Source organism: Lithobates pipiens, unplaced genomic scaffold (assembly GCF_037356315.1).
Source record: "Lithobates pipiens isolate NorthernLeopardFrog02 unplaced genomic scaffold, aLitPip1_a1.2 Scaffold_16, whole genome shotgun sequence".
Taxonomy (NCBI): domain Eukaryota; kingdom Metazoa; phylum Chordata; class Amphibia; order Anura; family Ranidae; genus Lithobates; species Lithobates pipiens.
Window position 1 is genome coordinate 208,226,500 of NW_027507748.1, and position 20,631 is coordinate 208,247,130.

The 20,631-nt window shown below is 41.8% G+C and overlaps 1 protein-coding gene across 1 annotated transcript in view; it reads left to right on the forward strand.

The window, feature by feature from the left end:
- The window catches only part of XKR8 (XK related 8), a 46,857-nt gene extending 26,808 nt beyond the window's left edge, over positions 1–20,049 (forward strand). Inside the window, exons 2-3 of the mRNA XM_077480943.1 lie at positions 5,241–5,434; positions 13,589–20,049. Coding sequence (XP_077337069.1) covers positions 5,241–5,434; positions 13,589–14,274 — 880 coding nt within the window. The 3' untranslated portion in view covers positions 14,275–20,049. The remainder of the gene's footprint in view (positions 1–5,240; positions 5,435–13,588) is intronic.
- Positions 20,050–20,631: the final 582 nt, after the last annotated feature.

Below are 20,631 nucleotides of genomic sequence, written 5' to 3' on the forward strand. Positions count from 1 at the left end.
ATGGGTGGAAATTTCTGGTAATTACTTACGATCTTCTGTGCAATTTCTGGTGGATGGAACATAATTGAAAATGACTAAAAATTGCCAAGCGCATCGCCTTCAGAGCTACTGTAGATATTGAAACATAAAAAAGTGACGGCAGGAAAAGACCAAGTGTAGTCCATTGAGTCTGCACATTTTTGGCCAGGGAACATTCCATTACAGGCCTGGACTTACTAAGACTGCTTCATGTGGACTGTGATGTCTTTGGCTTTTGGATGGAAGTCACAAAATGATCTTCATCTGGCAGTCTTGGGCTGCAGGAATCTGAAGTTGGGCTTTAAAGGCTAAGTGCACTTTCAGTGAAAATGTGCTAATATGATTTGCCCCTTTAAGGTGACCTAATAGATCCCACTTCCTCTCTGCAGAAATACCTTTGGGGATTGTTGACACCCCATGCTACAAGTCCTCTGTCTCCTGCCCATGCATGCATGCACAGTAGAGCCCCGTTGGAGGGAAACAAGCCCCATAGACTTCATCTCCTCGATGGAGTCAGAGATAGATGGACCCCATAGTCTTCTATGGAGCTCTACTGCACAGGTGTGGCCAGGACACAGAAGACAAAGCTTGGGTTGTAAACAATCCTCAGAGGCTGTGCCTGTAAGATCAGGGCAAGTATGAATCTCTGGCCGGGGGAAGGGAAAAGGGATAATAATTGGGTCTAGGGCCGAAACAACTAATCGATTATGAAATGAATCGATTACTATTTTCATAATCGATTAATCGGCCACTAACATAATGGGGTTGAAAAAAAAACTAAAATTAACCCTTTATAGTACAAAAAGAGCAAATCGCTACTGTAAATATTAATTTCACTGTCTCATAGTAAAAAAATGAACCCCTTACAGTAGCGATTATTTGCTCTTTTTGTACTAATTTTATTTCTTTTAACCCCGTTATGTTACTAAACATCTCAGGCCTGGGTCACATCTCTGTGTTTTTTGGTGCTTTTTGCAGAAACACACTACAGTTCATTTACATGATTTCCTATGGGACACGTTCACATCCATGATTTTTTCAGCTGCTGCGTATTTGGAAAAGACAAGGACTTTTTTTTTAATGCAAAAACTGTGCTATTTTGTTTTTTTGGTTCAATATACTTCAATGGAGAAGCTGCAGAAAAGCATGCAATAATGCGTTTTTGCAGCAATTTGTGTTTTTTTATTTGTGTTTTTTAATCTGCCCAACAACAAATTACTTATTTTTTTTCCTTTAAGGTTATTAACCAATTAATCAAAACAATAATCAGCCAACTAATCGGTTATGAAAATAATCGTTAGTTGCAGCCCTAGTTGGGTCACCCTAAGGCTAGATTCACACCTATGCATTTTTAGTGATTTTTGCATTTTGCAGATTTGCACTACGGTCCATTTAACATGGTTCCCTATGGAACACGTTCTGTAGTGCAAATCTGCAAAATGCAAAAAGCACTAAAAATGCATAGGTGTGAATCCAGCCTAAAGAAGCGAAAAGGATAAGTGAAGTGTGCTCATCCTTTAGGGCAGGGCTTGACAAATTTACTTAGAATCTAGGAGCCAGCTAAAAAAGGAACCAGTTTTTTTTAAATCTGCTGCCTAGTGCCCAGAACTGCATGTTCTGGGCGTCAGGCAATAAGAATTGCTCACACCTGGTGCCAAGTAAAAAAAAGACTGAATTAAAATAAAAATAAAAAAGAGGCTGCACTGATAATGCAGCACTGATGAGGCTGCACTGATAAGCACTGATAGGCAGCACTGACAGGTGGCACTGATGAACACTGAGATAATTAGGGCTGCAACTAACAATTATTTTCATAATCGATTAGTTGGCCGATTATTGTTTTGATCGATTAATCGGTTGATAACCCTAAGAAAAAGTGTGGTATATAATTGAGTTAATGTAAAGTTAAAAAAAAAAAAAGGGCAATTTATTCTTAAATATCTCTATATGTAGTGGTAAATATAAATAACCAACTATATGGTTAGGGAGCAAAATATCTAATCCACTCTGAGAATAACAGACAGAAGAGAGATACTGTATATACTATTAGAGGAGAGATATACTGTATATACCATTAGAAGACCTATACTGTATATACTATTAGAGGAGATATATTATATACTATTAAAGGGTGAATCTGGTAAATAACAGACTCAGAGATCACTTTTTTATTTTATTTAAAAAACAAATGTCCTCCTTCAAAAAAAAAAAAAGTAATTTTAAGAATGTTTGTTCGATTTTCTAATCGTTAGTGGGGGTCAAATCGACGTTCATTTTCACCCACAGTGACGGGAAAATTTAGAAATAATAGAAAACTCCTTGGTCAAAGGAATTTTCACAGTGTATGTGGTTTTCGTTCAGAAGTTACATTAATTTTAAAAGCAGAATGTTAAAAAAAAAAAAAAAAAGTGTAAATTTCAAACAAAATTCTTTCATTCAGCGAATGTACAAAGATTTTTCGTCTGAATATTCTCATCTGAAAATTGATCAGTGAGGCCAGCATAAGGCTCGGCACACACCTATGCAGTTTGCTTTTGATCTGTTTCTGCAGTGCTTTTCGCTGTGCGTTTTGATTTTTGCGCACGTGATTTTGCTGCGATTTGCGCATTTCCTTATTTTTTTTTTTGGTCGATTTGTTGGGCAGATTAAAAAACACAAATTGCTGCAAAAACGCATTGCAACCTTTTCTGCAGCTTCTCCATTGCAGTGTATTGAACCAAAAAAAGCAGTTTTTGTATTAAAAAAAAAAAAAAAGTCCCTGACCCTTTCCAAATACGCAGCGGCTGAAAAAAAAGCATAGAACTGTAGTGCGTTTCTGCAAAAAGCACCAAAAAAACACAGGTGTGAACCCGGCTGAAGACATTTAGTAACATAATGGGGGTTAAAAAAAACTAAAATTAGCCATTTATAGTACAAAAAAATATATATATATAATCGCTACTGTAAGGGTTTCATTTTTTTCATGTAGAACTGTGAAAATAATATTTACAGTAGCGATTATTTGCGCTTTTTGTACTATAAAGGGCTCATTTTAGGTTTTTTTTTTAACCCTATTATGTTACTGGCCAATTAATCGATTATGAAAATAGTAATCGATTAATTTCATAATCGATTAGTTGTTTCAACCCTAGACATGATACTAATGGGCGGTGGTGGCAAGGAAAGGGCAACGGATTAGTGAGAACAAGCCGCGCTCATCACAGCACTGCCCACAAGGGGGCGTGGGTTCGCACAAAGGAGCGCATGTATGTCGCTCCAGCAGGCCACAAAGCCGTGGCCTCAATTACCGGCCAACCCTGACGGTAGTCCACACACCTGCCGTGGGGGCCACATGGGAGGAATCCCGACCGCTGCTACAGTGTAACCCAGGATGCAATTTCCAGTCGCCATTGCGACCTAGTGCCTGGCTTTCGTCTAGCCCATCTTTAGGGAGATGTGCAGGGATTGTATTTTGATTGCAATGTGTGTAGTTGGCTTGAGAATGAAAGTGGGCTTAAAACGGGTTAGTTGTTAATGCCTATTTTGCCACCTTATTTATAAAGCACTACAGGCAGTCCCCGAATTACAAACATCTGACTTGCATACAACTTGTATTGAAGAACGGAGACAGCGTGATGTCACGCTGGTCCCGGGAACTGTGGGGTGCCCATCTTGCTGCTCTCGGCATGCTGCCACCTACTTTTCGGTGGACCTGTTAGCAATCCCACATCACTGCATGGTCAGTTAACTCTTCCTTGTGCTATCCAAAACTTAAAAATAATGATTGTTAACTTTAGTTGAACTTGTATGTAAGTTGGAACAGGTACATTTTTTTAACTGCTTCAGATCCGCGCTATAGCCAAATGACAGCTACAGCGTGGATCTGCTTTGCTGGGAGGCCGTCAATAGATGTCCTCCCCTTTGCAGGCTCGCCACGCCCCCCTGAAGGGCGTGCGTGAAGCGCGCTGTGATTACTCGAGTCAATGAGACTCAGGTGATCACTGATCACCAATCCCGGCCTCTTACCACGTGATTAGCTGTCAGCCAATGACAGCTGATCACGTGATGTAAACAGAAGATCGGTAATCGTTTTTTTTTTCTTCTCACGCTGACAGAAAAAAAGCCAGCCACCGGCTTCTGTTTGAAGGGACATCGGTCCTGAAGAGGAAGAGGTGAAGCTGTCTCATATGTGCCCACCAGTACCGCCTCCCAGTGCCACCTGCCAGTGCCACGAATCAGTGCCCACAGTGTCGTGAATCAGTGCCCACAGTACATAAGTGCCAGCAATCAGTGTCACCTGGCAGTGCTGCCTATCAGTGCCCATCACTGCCACCCATCAGTGCCAGCTATCAGTGCCACCTATTAGTGCCCTTCAGTGCCACCTATCAATGCCCTTCAGTGCCACCCATAAGTACCATCTCTTGGTGCCCACTAATGCCACCTCATCGGTGCCCATCAATGCCACATTATTAGTGCCCATCAATGCAGCCTATCGGTGCCCATCGGTGTAGCCTCATCAGCGTACATCAATGGAGGAGAAAAATGACCTGTTTGCTAAATTTATTAACAAAATATAAAACGCTTTTGTATTTTTTTTTTTTTTTTTTTAAAGATAGGCATTTTTTTTTACATTTTTAATAAAAAACCCAAGGTGATCAAATGCCACCAAAAGAAAGCTCTATTTGTGGGGAAAAAAATAATTCTGGTACAATGCAGCATGACCGTGCAATTGTCATTCAAAGAGTAACAGCGCTAAAAGCTGAAAATTGGTCTGGGCAGGAGGGGAGTTTAGGTGCCCAGTAAATAAGTGGTTAAGAACAAACCAGCAGAACCATGTTTGTGACCCGGGGACTGCCTGTACTTGTGTTACTAGACAGTTTGTTAGGTTTATTTTATTCAGGATTAACTAAATGTTTAGTTTATATTTAAAGAACCAAGTAAAGCAGATGTAAAGTATACAAGATACAAACTTGCATAGTGTTATGATGGCATATGGCATCCCAGTGGAGATGTTAAGATTTTTATTCAAAATGCTTTTTTCTTTACTGCTTTGTCAGTGATCACTGGTCATTGGATTGCTATCGTCTCTGTTTTCTAAGGTCTGAGGAAATCATAAGCGGTTACTCATTTATTCTATTGGACTGCACTAGAAATAAATTATAATGTGCACGTTTAAAGGAACATAACCTGCAATATATATGGTTTTATATTTGGTGCTTACATCCACTTTAATATCATTACAGGTGTCTACATTCGCTGGAAGTGGGGTTAGCCGCATACAAAAGTCCAGAATGTAGCCTCTACCAGGAATATGCCTATTTTCTAACTCATGACATTAGTATGATGAGACTTCTAGAGACCTTCCTGGAGAACACTCCTCAACTCATCCTTGTCTTATATGTAATAATACAGAAAGAAACTATATTCCTCTATCAGTGTAAGTAATGCACAACAATGTTTCTTTGCAATAACAGACCACAAAAATGGCACATAATAATGTACATTATAATATATCAAAGGCCATATATTGTCATGTGGTGATCCCAGTAGGTTAAACATGTACAGGCAGTGATGACTGACTGGTCTTTGTCAAACTTTTATGATGAAACGTAATATCACATGGTCAGTACAGTACAGTCATAGCTGTAAACCTCCAAACTGACTGTATAATACATAGGACCTGAGCCATGAACTCCATTATATAGGTCATGTTTCTCATATTATACTAGGTTTCATTGAGTAGAAAAACGTATTAATTATTAATTTATTACTAGATTCATATAATAGCCTTATTAATATCACGTAGTTAAATGTGTTCAGGGGTATTATTCTTTTCTACACTTCATGGAAACACCTTTTTCCTGTCTCTTTCTAAATGAGACAAAATCGGAAGCAAGTCCTGTTATGGGTGGAAGTCTTTGATGTAGATTTCTGTAAGATATCCATGGAAGTAATTACTATGCCCTTAATGCTTAAAGCTACATTGAAATATTTACCTGCAGGAAAGCAAGTGGTGGTCATGGAGCAGTACAGCCAGTGCAAACCAGGTAGAGGGAAAAAGGTGGCTGCTAGTTCCAAAAAGTTTTTATTGCAAGCAAAAAGATTCCCTGGGCATTGGGCATTCAATATAAAAATCCTCCTTGAGATCGGAAAATACAAAGCTGGCATTTGGGAGGTGACAGTATCGCTTCTTGAATACCTGCAAACTTCGCCACCCCTGAAAAGTGATCCACCACAGATTGATCTTCAGAGGAGCTGTAAAGTCCACCGCCTTGTGATAGAAGCCTTACTGGGTCATATAACCCTTTACTCAAATTATATAATATAATTTATTTTAAATAGAGCTTTCTTTTGGCAGTAGTTAATAACAACTGGGCTTTTTTTTTTTTTTACTATGTAAAGTAAAAAGACTCACATTTTAGAACAAAAATACTGTTTCCCTTACATTGTGTTATGAAACCTATAAAAAAATGTCAGGACAGCACGAACACCCCCACCCAAAAGGATCCCTTTTTGACAAGTAGATATCCCATTTTTTTATTTTTTTTACACTTTTTTGAAAATCTGGAAATGTGCTGGTATCGAGGTGGTTAAAACATGATGCACTACATACAGCGCTCTATTAGATTTATTAGGGATTTATTAGGGATTTATTTACTAAAAGCAAACCCACTGTGCAATACAAGTATACTTGGAAATGCATTCACTCTAGATCCAAGGGGAACATGCAAGGAAAATAAAAAAACAACAGCATTTTTGCTTGCACATGATTGGATCATAGAAATGAGCAGAGCTTCCCCTCAGATCTACGGGCACTGCACTTCCAAGTGCACTTGCAGCGGATTTGCCTTTAGTAAATAAATCCCAATGTATAGGTCAAACACAGAGGGAGGAGAAGGTGAAGGGGTTAATGTGCAAGTTGCATACAGTGGGAGGATGAAAATTAGCCAAGGAGGACTCCAGTCATGGGATAGACTCTAATACCTCCAGATAGTTGCCACTGTCAGGAAGAGGCATGAGTCAAGCAATTCCTGACCTGTTAGTGGACAGTGTGCTGGGGGCACTTGGTACAGTGGGACTGCACACCCATTTCTAGCATCAGACATGTTGAAGCTGCAGGTGTGGTAAACAATGTACAACTCGAGGTCTTAAAATGGTTAAGGCAAGGCCTTTAAAATGGTTGTAAAGCCTTAAAGAGGAGGTCTGTCCACCCCTGCAAAAATGAAAAGCCAGCAGCTACACATACTGCATCTGCAGTATACAGGGGATCCCCTGATGAAGTCACGTGATGTGATGTCACGCGTAGGGACGGGAAGGAAGCTGACTGTGGATGCACTTTCTGCTGATTACTAGAAAAAGGCTTTTTTCTATCTATTAATGTGTGAGTACCCTGTGTATAAAATTTTTTAATAAATGCTATTTGTGAAATACTACACTATGGTATTCCCTTTCTATTAATCTATTGGGTCCTATGGAGCAATAAGAATACAATTTAAAGGAGAAGGTGACCGAATTTACCAGGAGAGAAGACATATAAAGAAATCTATATACCTCTATGCGAATCCCTCCTTGCTATAGGTAAGGGGCCACTGCCCACTAAAGTGTGATCACAGCGGGATTAAGCACTGGGAGATCCACACCTCAGTTGAATTTGCACAAGTTTGCACAAAGCACTTGCACTTAAAGGAGACTGTTGTTTATTTACGGACTTGAATATTTATATCTTTTTCTTTTTGATGGATTTCAATATGTATATTTAATCTATAGAGGCCGGATTCATTCTGATATAACGTATGTTACAGCCGGCTCTGTAGTGCGTTTACTACTATATATATTTTTTGTTTAATTCTAAAGTTTATTTCCATGTGATCAGGAGAGGGTACCCTCTTTTTGGTCTAGGTATACTCTTTCTTATTTTCTTGTATATCATTTGTTTATTATTAGGGTGGTTCACTTATATCACCTCTGGAGAGTGTTTACTTATTTGCACATTTATAAGACGCACTTGGCACTTTATGATCAATTCACTGTTTTTTGGCTTTGCACTCAATTGAAGCAGTTGTGTTTCCGTGGAGGTTTTCAATTGACTCTGTAGTGCGTTTACTTTTTTTTTTTTTTTTTGCATTTTCTCTGCACTTTATCAAAATAGTAATTTTTTTTTAAGAGACTGTTTTTAGTTACTTACCTTTGTTCACTTGATTTTCATTTATTTGGATTCTATCACCTCTGTGGTGTGTTTATTTTATTTAATGTAGCACTTTGCACTTTTTGATATTATTCAGTAGACATTTATATATATATTTTTATATTACACTATTGATTTATGTAACTAGGCATTATACTTATCACCCTCGGAGGGTTATTTAATATAGGGGCAGCGCAATAGCAACATATCTTAACGTTCAACATATGTGCTACCAATGACTTTTTATATTTATGGTGAGGTATCGCATTTAGGTGCAGGAGATATCCCAGAGGGTCCGAACCAAGGTCAATTGATGTCAGTTGTTTAATCCAGTTCCTCACTTCCTTCAAAACGGTATAATTAAAGGGCATTCCCAGAAAATATGCAATAATGTCCCTGGCTCTTTCTTGCACTGCCAACATAGGTTAGAGGTTTGCGGGTAAAGTTTATTAACCACTTCAATACTGGGCACTTATACACCTTCCTGCCCAGACCAGCTTTCAGCGCTGTCGCACTTTGAATGACAATTGCGCGGTCATGCTACACTGTACCCAAACTAAATTTTTATCATTTTGTTCCCACAAATAGAGATTTCTTTTGGTGGTATTTGATCGCCTCTGGGATTTTTATTTTCTGTTAAACAAATAAAAAAAGATCGAACATTTTGAAAAAAAATAAAAAATTTTATGTTTCAGTTACAAAACTTTGTAAATAAGTACGTTTTCTCCTTCACTGATGGGGCTGCACTGATGAGGTGGCATTGATGGGCACTGATATGTGGTACTGATAGGCGGCACGGATGAGCATGGATAGGCAGCACGGATGGGCACTGACAGGCTGCATGGATGGGCACTGATAGGTGGCATTATAGTGTAACGTATTGTACTGATGGATTCCAATCAGTGGCAAACAATAATGCATGCCAATCAGTGATGCCCATTGTGGGCACTGATTGGCATCCATTGTGGGCACTGACTGGCATCCCTGGTGTTCTAGGGTGGCATACCTGGTGCTGGGCATCCTTGGTGGTCCAGTGTGGGCATCCTCGGGGGGGGGGGGCTGCGCTGATAATCGATCAGCACATACCCCCCCCCCTGTCTGACAGATGTGAGTGAGGAAAAGCCGATCAACGGCTCTTCCTATTTACACTGTGATCAGCCGTGATTGGACACGGCTGATCACGTGGTAAAGAGTCTCCGTCAGAGACTCTTTATCGAGATCGTAGTTGCGGTGTGTCAGACTGACACACCGCAACAATGATTGCCGTAATGCGCACCCTCAGTTTATTATCCTGAGGACGTCATATGACGCCCAGTCAGGATATTGAAACAACTTTGCCACCGTCATTCTGCTATATGGCGGGCAGCAAGTGGTTAAGTAGGGCCTGAACGCTGTACCACCTGACCAGCAGCTTATACCCCTGTTCTTGAAAACGACTTGCTATCGAAGACTCATGGGCCAGTGAAATAATCCTTTTAATTTGCATGCTTGTGAAGGAAATTTGAAGGTCTTCCTCCCAGTGGCGTATATAGGAGGGGATGTGGCCTTCTGGAGGCTCAATGATCAGTTTATAGAAAAATGAAACACATAGATGCTCAAAGGATGTCAGTGGCCTAACATGAAGTTCCGCATCTGGTAAAGACCTTAACCACTTGCCGACCGCCGCACGATGATGTACGTCGACAGAATGGCACGGGCAGGCATAAGGGCTTACATGTACGTCCTTGCCTGCCCGCGGGTCGGGGGCCCGATCGGGCCCCCGCCCGGTGCCTGCGGCGGTCGGTATTCGTTCGGGAGCGATCCCGGACGAGGGGACGGCCATTCATTCATGGCCACCCCCTCGCGATCGCTCCCGACGAATGAAAATGTCCGGTGACATCACTTCCTCTCCTGTAATGTAAACACAGGAGAGGAAGTGATGTATTCTCTCCTCCGTGTCGGTATTTTTCGTTCCGGCACCGAGGAGAGAGCATCGGTGAGTTGCACAAGCACTACACTACACAGTAGAACATGCCAGGCACACTCACACCCCCCCCTTTACCCCCCGATCACCCCCCAATTACCCCTGCCCCCCCAGTCACAGTGACACCAATTGCTTTTTTTTTTTTTTTTTTGCATTGGTGTCATTTGTGACTGTAATAACTGTTAGGGCAGTTAGGGTTAGCCCCCTTTAGTTCTAATGTGCCCCCCTAACCCCCCCAATAAAGGTTTAACCCCGTGATCACCCCCCCTCGCCAGTGTCACTAAGGCTGGGTTCACATTGCAGCGGTTTATGAGAACGAATGTGATTCGCACCGCACTGCAGTGCAAATCACATCCGATCTCTGTGCGATTCGAGTTCAGCCATACAGATAGTATGGCTGAATTCGTGTCGCACCCGCCGCAAATTCGCACGGGACCCTTTTTTTGGCCCGCAGCAGAATCGGATCGCATGGGTGTTCACACCATGCGATCCGAGTTTGCAGATCGCACTGCGATATGCGAACTGATCTGGGGGTGTCATTAACATTTCACTGACACTCCCAGCAGTTCGCATAGGGCAGTGTGAACTGCCGCCGGGAGGCATGCGATGCGGGAACCCGCCGCGGATTCGTGGCGTTCCCGCATCGCTCCAGTGTGAACCCAGCCTAATAAGCGATCATTTTTCTGATCGCTGTATTAGTGTCACAGGTGACGCTAGTTAGGCAGGTAGGTATTTAGGTTCGCCGCAGCTTTTTATAGCGCCAGGGACCCCCATATACTACCGCATAAAGCCCCCTGATTTCCCCCTAGTTAACCCTTTCACCAGTGATCACCATATAACTGTTACAGGTGACGCTGGTTGGTTAGTTATTTTTTTATAGTTTCAGGGCACCCGCCATTTATTACCTAATAAAGGTTTAACCCCCTGATCACCCGGCGGGTGTCATTTGTGACTGTAATAACTGTTAGGGCAGTTAGGGTTAGCCCCCTTTAGTTCTAAGGTACCCCCCTAACCCCCCCAATAAAGGTTTAACCCCGTGATCACCCCCCGTCGCCAGTGTCACTAAGGCTGGGTTCACATTGCAGCGGTTTATGAGAACGGATGTGATTCGCACCGCACTGCAGTGCAAATCACATCCGATCTCTGTGCGATTCGAGTTCAGCCATACAGATAGTATGGCTGAATTCGTGTCGCACCCGCCGCAAACTCGCACGGGACCCTTTTTTTGGTCCGCAGCAGAATCGGATCGCATGGGTGTTCACACCATGCGATCCGAGTTTGCAGATCGCACTGCGATATGCGAACTGATCTGGGGGTGTCATTAACATTTCACTGACACTCCCAGCAGTTCGCATAGGGCAGTGTGAACTGCCGCTGGGAGGCATGTGATGCGGGAACCCGCCGCGCATTCGTGGCGTTCCCACATCGCTCCAGTGTGAACCCAGCCTAATAAGCGATCGTTTTTCTGATCACTGTATTAGTGTCACAGGTGACGCTAGTTAGGCAGGTAGGTATTTAGGTTCGCCGCAGCTTTTTATAGCGCCAGGGACCCCCATATACTACCGCATAAAGCCCCCTAGTTAACCCTTTCACCAGTGATCACCATATAACTGTTACAGGTGACGCTGGTTGGTTAGTTATTTTTTTTATAGTTTCAGGGCACCCGCCATTTATTACCTAGTCTCACTAGTGTACCCCTAAATTTAGGGGTGTCTACTTTCCAAAATGGGGTCATTTGGGGGGGGGTTTGTGCCATCTTGGCATTTTATGGCCTTCAAAACTGTAACGCCCTTAGAAAGCCTGAAGGCGGTGCTTGGTTTTCGGGGCCCCGTACGCGGCTAGGCTCCCAAAAAGTCCCACATATGTGGTATCCCCGTACTCAGGAGAAGCAGCAGAATGTATTTTGGGGTGTCATTTCACATATGCCCATAGCATGTGTGAGCAATATATCATTTAGTGACAACTTTGTGAAAAAAAAATTAAAGTTTGTAATTTTCCTGCAACTTGTGGCAAAATATAAAATATTCCATGGACTCAAAATGCCTCTCAGCAAATAGCTTGGGGTGTCTACTTTCTAAAATGGGGTCATTTGTGGGGGTTTTGTGCCATCTTGGCATTTTATGGCCTTCAAAACTGTAATAGGTAGTGAGAAGTGAAATCAAAAATTTACGCCCTTAGAAAGCCTGAAGGCGGTGCTTGGTTTTCGGGGCCCCGTACGCGGCTAGGCTCCCAAAAAGTCCCACATATGTGGTATCCCCGTACTCCGGAGAAGCAGCAGAATTTATTTTGGTGTCATTTCACATATGCCCATAGCATGTGTGAGCAATATATCATTTAGTGACAACTTTGTGTAAAAAAAAAAAAAAAAAATTATTTTTTGTCATTATTCAATCGCTTGAGGCAAAAAAATAAAATATTCAATGGGCTCAACATGCCACTTATCAATTTCCTTAGGGTGTCTACTTTCCAAAATGGGGTCATTTGGGGGGGTTTTGTACTGCCCTGCCATTTTAGCACCTCAAGAAATGAGATAGGCAGTCGTAAACTAAAAGCTGCGTAAATTCCAGAAAACGTACCTTAGTTTGTAGATGTGACAACTTTTGCGCAAACCAATAAATATACAATTATTGACTTTTTTTTTTACCAAAGACATGTGGCTGAATACATTTTGGCCTAAATGTATGACTAAAATTGAGTTTATTGGATTTTTCTAATAACAAAAAGTAGAAAATATCATTTTTTTTCAAAATTTGCGGTCTTTTTACGTTTATATCGCAAAAAATAAAAATCGCAGAGGCAATCAAATACCATCAAAAGAAAGCTCTATTTGTGGGAAGAAAAGGACGCAAATTTTGTTTGGGTACAACATTGCATGAACCCATTTAAACCGATAGAGGTCTTGTAGCTTTACAATACACTCCGTTGGGAGAAGAATACTCATTGCTTCTCTTTTAACATCGTTTATAGAAAAATTAGAAAGATCCTTATACTGAGCAAAACATTGAACTAGACGAGGTAGTGAAGCCTCTGGATCATAGAGAAAAAAATAAGAGATCATCTGAATATGCAGCGATTTTATGCTCCATGCTTGAGACCTGTATTCCACCGAACAAGGGGTCTAATCTAACTTTGCAGAGAAAGGGTTCTAGAGTTAACACAAAATTAATGGAGAAAGAGGGCAGCCCTGTATCGTCCCATTGGACAAAGAAAAATACTCTGATCAGACCCCATTCACCAGCACAGTGGCTGTGGGGCCAGTGTATAATGCGCGGATCCAGGACTGCATTTGTGGCCCCAAGCCAAGATGTCTGAGGGTAAGTCATAAGACCTGCCAGTCCACCCGATCAAAGGCCGTTTCGGTGTCTGTTGATAGGAGCAAAAAATGTCTAGCAAGTTCTAAAAAAATAAAAATAAACGCTTACTCTTTTTTATATTTTTTCTAGATTTCAGCATTGCATTTTCATTCATCTGCATTAGCTGGGCAATACTGGACTACCACCAATCACTAAGACTGTTTCTTAAAGACAAACAAAAGCTGAACCTTTTACCTTCAGTCATTTACTTCCTGTGGAATTTTTGCCTAATTTCATCACGTATCCTGTGTATAACACTATTTACTGTCACCTTTAATTGGAGGATTTCTCTGCATTTTGCTGCTGTGTGGCTTGCATTTTTTCTATGGGCGTTCCTGCAGAAGACAACATTTATGAAGAGTAAATTTCTGGAGCCTTTCTTCAGAGCGTCAGTAGCTGTGATCCTCTACTTCTCATGGTTTAATGTAGCTGATGGGAGAACAGTCTACAGATGTATTGTCTACCATGTGTTTATTACCATAGATTCTTTGTTGCTTCTGCTTTCGTGGATATGTCTGAGGTGTCCATCCTTCATGGATGAGTATGAAAGCTTAATTATTGGGACAGCTGTTTGTCTTACTGGTCTAGGTCTCATAACAAGGTTGATTTATTACAGGTGTCTGCACCCCAATGTGACTAGAGAAACTAAAGTGTATTATGATGAACCTGATGGTAAAGTAGGGGAAGGAACATACAGGATGATTACACCAACATTGAAGAAAAAGTCCTGGAAACAAAATGATCGAATGGTCTACTTGGCACAGCACATTTATTAGCAGTATTTCTGTCAAGTGTAGCATTGGATTACATTGGAACACACTGCCATATGACTTTTCAGTTAATAAACAGACCCATAATAATGTGTTTGTATAGAACATACTATGAACAGCTCAGACCCAAATAATAGAGCCCTGGACACGTAAATGAACCGTGCATACAAATAGTTCAATGCCTATATTTTTATTGAGGCAAATTGCAGTAAGCTGTTGCTATATGGGTTTACTTTTTTTGTGGACATTTCCACATCAGCCTGGCTTTAGGAACCCCTGCTGACTTCCTTCCCAGTTGTCTTGACAAGGGGTTTTCCTCTTCCTTTTGGGTTCTCTTTTACATTATGGAGAATGAGACTGGAGCTCCTACTACAGCAGGAAATTCTAATAAAGCACTCCAGCAGGGAGTTCCCGAGACGCACAGAACTAGTGCAACAAATTCTTCAAGCTTTCACCTACAGCTAAAATCCCATTTTAGGTGGTCTATTTAATAGATGGTAGTCATGTTCTGTTTTTATAATAATATTTGAAATGCTTGACTGTCAGTATTTTCTATATGAAAAACAATGTCTAGAGAGCTGCAAAACAAATTCAGTTGCTATTACAATGTCCTATTCGAAATCCTAGATTAAATTTTCCAGATGTATTGCATTATCAGTGTTCTGCAAACAAAAAGGAAAATCATATGCAGCTTGTAATAAACATATTTAAATAGCTTGTTTACAATATACACCAATCACCCATAACTTTATGGCCACCCACCTAATATTAAGTAGGTCCACTTTTGCCACCAAAACAGCCCCAACCTGGGCACCACTAGACCTCTGAAGGTATGTTGTGGTGTCTAGTACCAAGTCATCAGCTGCAAACCCTCTAAGTTGCAAGGTGGGGTCTCAATGGATTGGACTTTTTTTCTGAGTACGTATACCCCACAGACGCTTGATTGGATTGAGATCTGGAGAACCCGGAGGCCAGGTCAGCGCTTCGAACGTGACGTTGTGTTCCTCAAACAATTTTTGCAGTGTAGCAGGGCACATTATCCTGCAGAAATAGCCCAGTGCCATCAGGAAATGCAGTTTTCATGAAGGGGTATACTTGGTCAGCCACAGTGTTTAGGTAGGCGGTGCATGTCATGTAACATCCACATAAACGGCAGGACCCAAGGTTTCCCAGCAGAACATTGCCGATGCATCACACTGCCTCTGCTATTTTGCTGTCTTATACTGATGCCATCTTATCCCCAGGTAAGCTGCTCAGAAGCACCCAACCATCCACATAATGTAAAAGAAAAGGTGATTCATCAGACTAGCCAATCTTCTTTCATTGCTCCATGGTCCAGTTCTGATGCTCAAATGCCCATTGTAGGCAATTTTGTCTGTGGACACGGGTTAGCATGGGCACCCTGACCAGTCTGTGGCTGTGCAGCCCCCATACACAACAAACTAATGCCCATTGTTTCTTCTTTCAACACATCGCCTTCGGGGACAACATGTTTTCTTTTGCTGCCTAATATATCCCACAAACTTTCAGATGCCATTGTAACGGGACAGTCAATGTTATTCACTTAACCTGTCAGTGGTCATAAAGTTATGGCTGATCAATGTATATAAATATGTTTGTTTAAAGTACAAAGATCAAAACCATATGGAGGTATTTTTGAATGGAAATCATATTATGCAGTTTTTTTGGTTGTCTTTCAATGTTTCTGTTATTTAGATGGCTGATGTGGTTCACACATTATACCTGCAAGTTTATCAGGGTCAAATTGGATGCTATGAGGGCCATTGGGCAATTTTGCAACATATAAAAGACAATCATTTTGGAACACTTATTTAAAGCGGTATTAAACCCAAAAGCAAACATTTATTATATTGCAGGTTTTGGATTTTTAGATGTGATGGCTTTATTTGTTTTCCTTTTTTGGTTTTGGGTTTAATACCGTTATCTGTGATTATTTAAGCCAGCAGACAGGAAGATGAGAACAAGTGCTCTGTAAGGTAGCTCCTCTTCTGCAGATACTGGTGTGACAGCTGATGTGTTAACCACTTCCCAATCAGCGCACGATTATGTACGTCAGTAGAATGGCACGGGCAGGCAAATTGGCGTACAGGTACGTCCATTTGAAATTGCGGCCCTGCCATTGCGTGCGTGTGACGGTTGGGACCCCTGTGAGTCCGGTCGCGGGTCCCGCGGACTCGATTGCCACGGGGATACCCGCGATCGTCTCACGGATAGGCTAGACGGGGAGATGCGGAAGTAAACAGCATCTCCCCGTTCTGCCTAGCAACAAGTGACACTGATCTCTGCTCCCTGTGATTGGAGCAGAGATCAGTGTTCACTAACACACAGCCCAGCCCCCCACAGTTAGTAACACGCCCCTAGGACACACTTAACCACTACACTGCCACCCCCTGGTTAACCCCTTCACTGCCAGTGTCATTTGCACAGGAATCAGTGCATTTGTAGAGCACTGATTGCTGTATAAATGACAATGGTCCCAAAAATGTTCCATGTGTCCGCCTTAATGTCGCAGTCACAATAAAAACCGCTGATTGCCGCCATTACTAGTAAAAAAAAAAAAAAATTATTACTAAAAACGGCATAAAACTCACCCCTATTTTGTAAACGCTATAAATTTTGCACAAACCAATCAATAATCGCTTATTGCGATTTTTTTTACCAAAAATATGTAGAAGAATACGTATCGGCCTAAACTGAGGAAAAAAAATGTTTATATTTTTGGGGGATATTTATTATAGCAAAAAGTAGAAAATAATGTGTTTTTTTCAAAATTGTCGCTTTTTTTTTGTTTATAGCGCAAAAAATAAAAACCACAGGGTTGATCAAATACCACCAAAAGAAAGCTCTATTTGTGTGAAAAAAAGGACATCAATTTTGTTTGGGAGCCACGTCGGAAGACCGCGCAATTGACAGTTAAAGCGATGCAGTGCCAAATCGCAAAAAGTTGTCTGGTCTTAAGCCAGCAAATTGGTCTGGTCTGAAAGTGGTTAAAGGTTCTCTGTACAATCTTGTAGAATATGTTCGTGCTATATACAGGTAAATGTATAATATAAATAGTAATGTGTAGGGGTGCAACGGATCGTCACCGATCCGTGATCCGAACGGGTCACCCCGCACGGATCGGCACATGCCGCGATCCGCGGAGCGCTCTGCGTTCTCGGCCTTAGGAAAGGCCGCGGCTTCGGCCTAGCGCCGAAGCCGCAGCCATCTTTCTACACCCAGGCTGTTTACACTGATCGCTCCAACGGAGCGATCACTTGTAAACAAACCGGCATCATGTCATGACGCCGGTTCCTCTCTCCCCTCTCTGTACTAACCTGTACAGTGGAGGGGAGAGATCCTGAGATGGAAGCAGCCATCCCTCCATACCCTGCCAATACTCTGCAGTACCCCAATACCCTGCCAATACTCTGCAGTACCCCAATACTCTAGCCATACTCTGCAGTACCCCAATACTCTGCAATACCCCAATACTCTAGCGATACCCTGCCAATACTCTGCGATACCCTGCCTGCCAATACTCAGCAATACCCTGCCTGCCAATACTCTGCGATACCCAGCCATACTCTGCGATACTCTGCCGTGCCCAGCCATACTCAGCCAATATTACAGTGGGGGAGATTGTGGATATTACAGTGGGGACTATATGGTGGTGGAATTTTCACAGGTTTTTGCAAATTCAATTATTTGCTGATCCAAAAAATGATCCGATGCGTGACTCTGATCCGAGGAACGATCCGATCCTTGAGTTTTTTGATCCGTTGCACCCCTAGTAATGTGACTGTAGGACATTAGAATGTAAGGTCCCCTGCTGCAAAGACTTGACATAAGTGGCTCATTATTCGCTGTACAACATTGAGGAGAAACAGATAAACCACTGCATGCTTGCCGATGGCCTCTGTGTCATTTCCTCAGTATGCTCCCTAACAAGTGTGCCATCTATGCAGCTACCTTTAAAGTGGAAGTCCATGCAAAATGTAAAATCCCTGCATCTATAGACACCAGGGATCTAACACTAACCTCTTTATCCCGGTAAAGAAAGGATGAGTATACATACCTTTTTGAAAGCTCATCTCCAGCGCCGGAAGCTCTGCAGAGGACACGGAGCACAATGGCTGTGAAATGAATGGGAAGTGATGTCACCCATAGACTTACTATGGGGCTTCCATTGTCCTCTGTCTCCTCTGCACCCACCTACACAGAGAAGCCACGCCTGACAGCTCTGCGTGAAATCCAGTCGCAACGGGTCAGACCAGCTTCCAAAAAGGTATGTATGCTCTTTTTTTATACTTTACAGGGATGGAGCGGTTAGTGTTAGATCCCTGGTGTCTATAGATGGAGGGATTTTAGATTTTGAATGGACTTCCACTTTAGGGTTATAGGATAGGACACTGGCATGGACAGCTGTGTTTCTGCTACTGTAGGTCATGGATGTCTTCTCTCTGCTGAGAGAAGCATACCACTTTCTTTGTATTGTTTTTCTCAAGGATCTTATAGCTGCTACATAGCCACTGTTGCTCCCCTATTTGCAATTTTCTGGATCAGTTTGCTCCTTGGTTGAGCCTTGGGGGACTGTACCTGGATCCTGCCAGCAAAAAGATGTGGGGCAGGCCTGTAATGTTCCTTTGTGCACTAGATCCTGTGTTAAGTGCGCACCTTGGCAAATAGTTTTCAATTGAAGTGGCCAACCGATGCCACCCAACATTTGGCCCATGTGTACTAGGCTTTACTGTACAACACATACATTAGGTTTTCAATTTGGGTGAATACCAGAATATCACATCCCTTACAAGCCATGCATATGTAGACAAAAAATTACCAGCCCTTTGTAATAAATACATGTTCCCATGTTATGTGACAAAACATTACAGTAGTGATATATTCTTAAAGGGCAAGGCCACACATAGTTGATATTTATTTTATTTTTTGAAAAGTAAGCAGCAGCACTGCTGGGTCCAGACAATATGCACACAAAGCTGTGCCTAGAGGTGCCTGTACATATCTGCAGCTGGATTCATTGCTTTCTGCATTTCTGAGTGCTAGGCTGTGCTAAACCAACAAAGCTTTGGCATTCTCTTTCTTTCCCAGGTATTCCTTTAGGCTGCTGGGACAGCCCACCAAAGCAATGTGATAATAGGACATGTGTGGGGTGGGGCGATAATGGGTAAGCTCTGATAATTCATGACAGTGTCAGAGCTTTGAAAGTTCAGAATTACCCACCATTTAGGCATGTAATAAGCAAAGTGGATGGCATTCATTTGTTAAACTACACCTGCAATATTCTGTAAGATGCTGCTGTACAATTTAACATAGTCCTAGTGTCTATGCATTTAATAATTTATTTTACCTCCTGGGGCTTCATGATATTTTTGCACTGGACTTTCCAAGCCTATGCACTTGCAGCAGCATAGGTGCCACACTTTCCTTGTGCGCAGAAGGAGAACAAGGAACTATGGCAAGGATATCTCTCCCATGAAGTCCCAAACAGATCTATGAAACCAGTGGGTGATTAAATCCATGCACTTTACCTGTAAATGAAATATTGTGGGGATACCAGCCCTTAAAGAAAAAGCTATATTTTTTCTTGTTAATTATATAACCAAATATATAAAAACAAAACATTTTAAATGTATGTTGCCATCTGTTTGGAATTAGAGTATTTTTATAAACTAATTTTGTGTTAAACAAAATGTATGCAATCTTTGTAAAATGTTAACCTTTTGCATATATCAATAAATACGTGTATTTTACATCTCTCTACTTGCTATAGTTGTTATCTAATGTCTTCCAAAACTATAAACCAACAAAATAATTGTGTGGCATTCTTCTTTTAAAAATGTTTTTAATTTAATGAATCCTACTTAGCAATTATTATAATGTGTAAACAATGTGTACACTAACAGCTGTAGCTTGGAATCAAATCAATGACAGGCTGACAGTAGCCGCAGCTGTTGGCATGTATCCGCATATCCAGCATTTACCCAAGGTTAGCGACAGATGACGGACACTGGATGTTTTTAGAGATTGTGTCCAGGGTCAGAGAACTATCCTTAACTGCAGGTAAGTGATAGAAGTGTAGATACAGGTGAACAGTAACGGCACCCGTCAGCCTGTCGTTGCTTTACACAGGCTTCTTGGTCACAGCTGTTTGTCTACACCTGTGATCCCAGCAGCAGGTGCCCACTATTTCTTACCATAGGTATCCCCTGTATGCCCCTAATCCCTATATGAATGTAGCCACTTTTGTACAGCACAGGACACTGGATTGGTTACTCATAGACCAATAGGTTGTGCTTTACTTCCAGGTGATTGGGCACTGGTAATATCAATAGTGAGTATTAA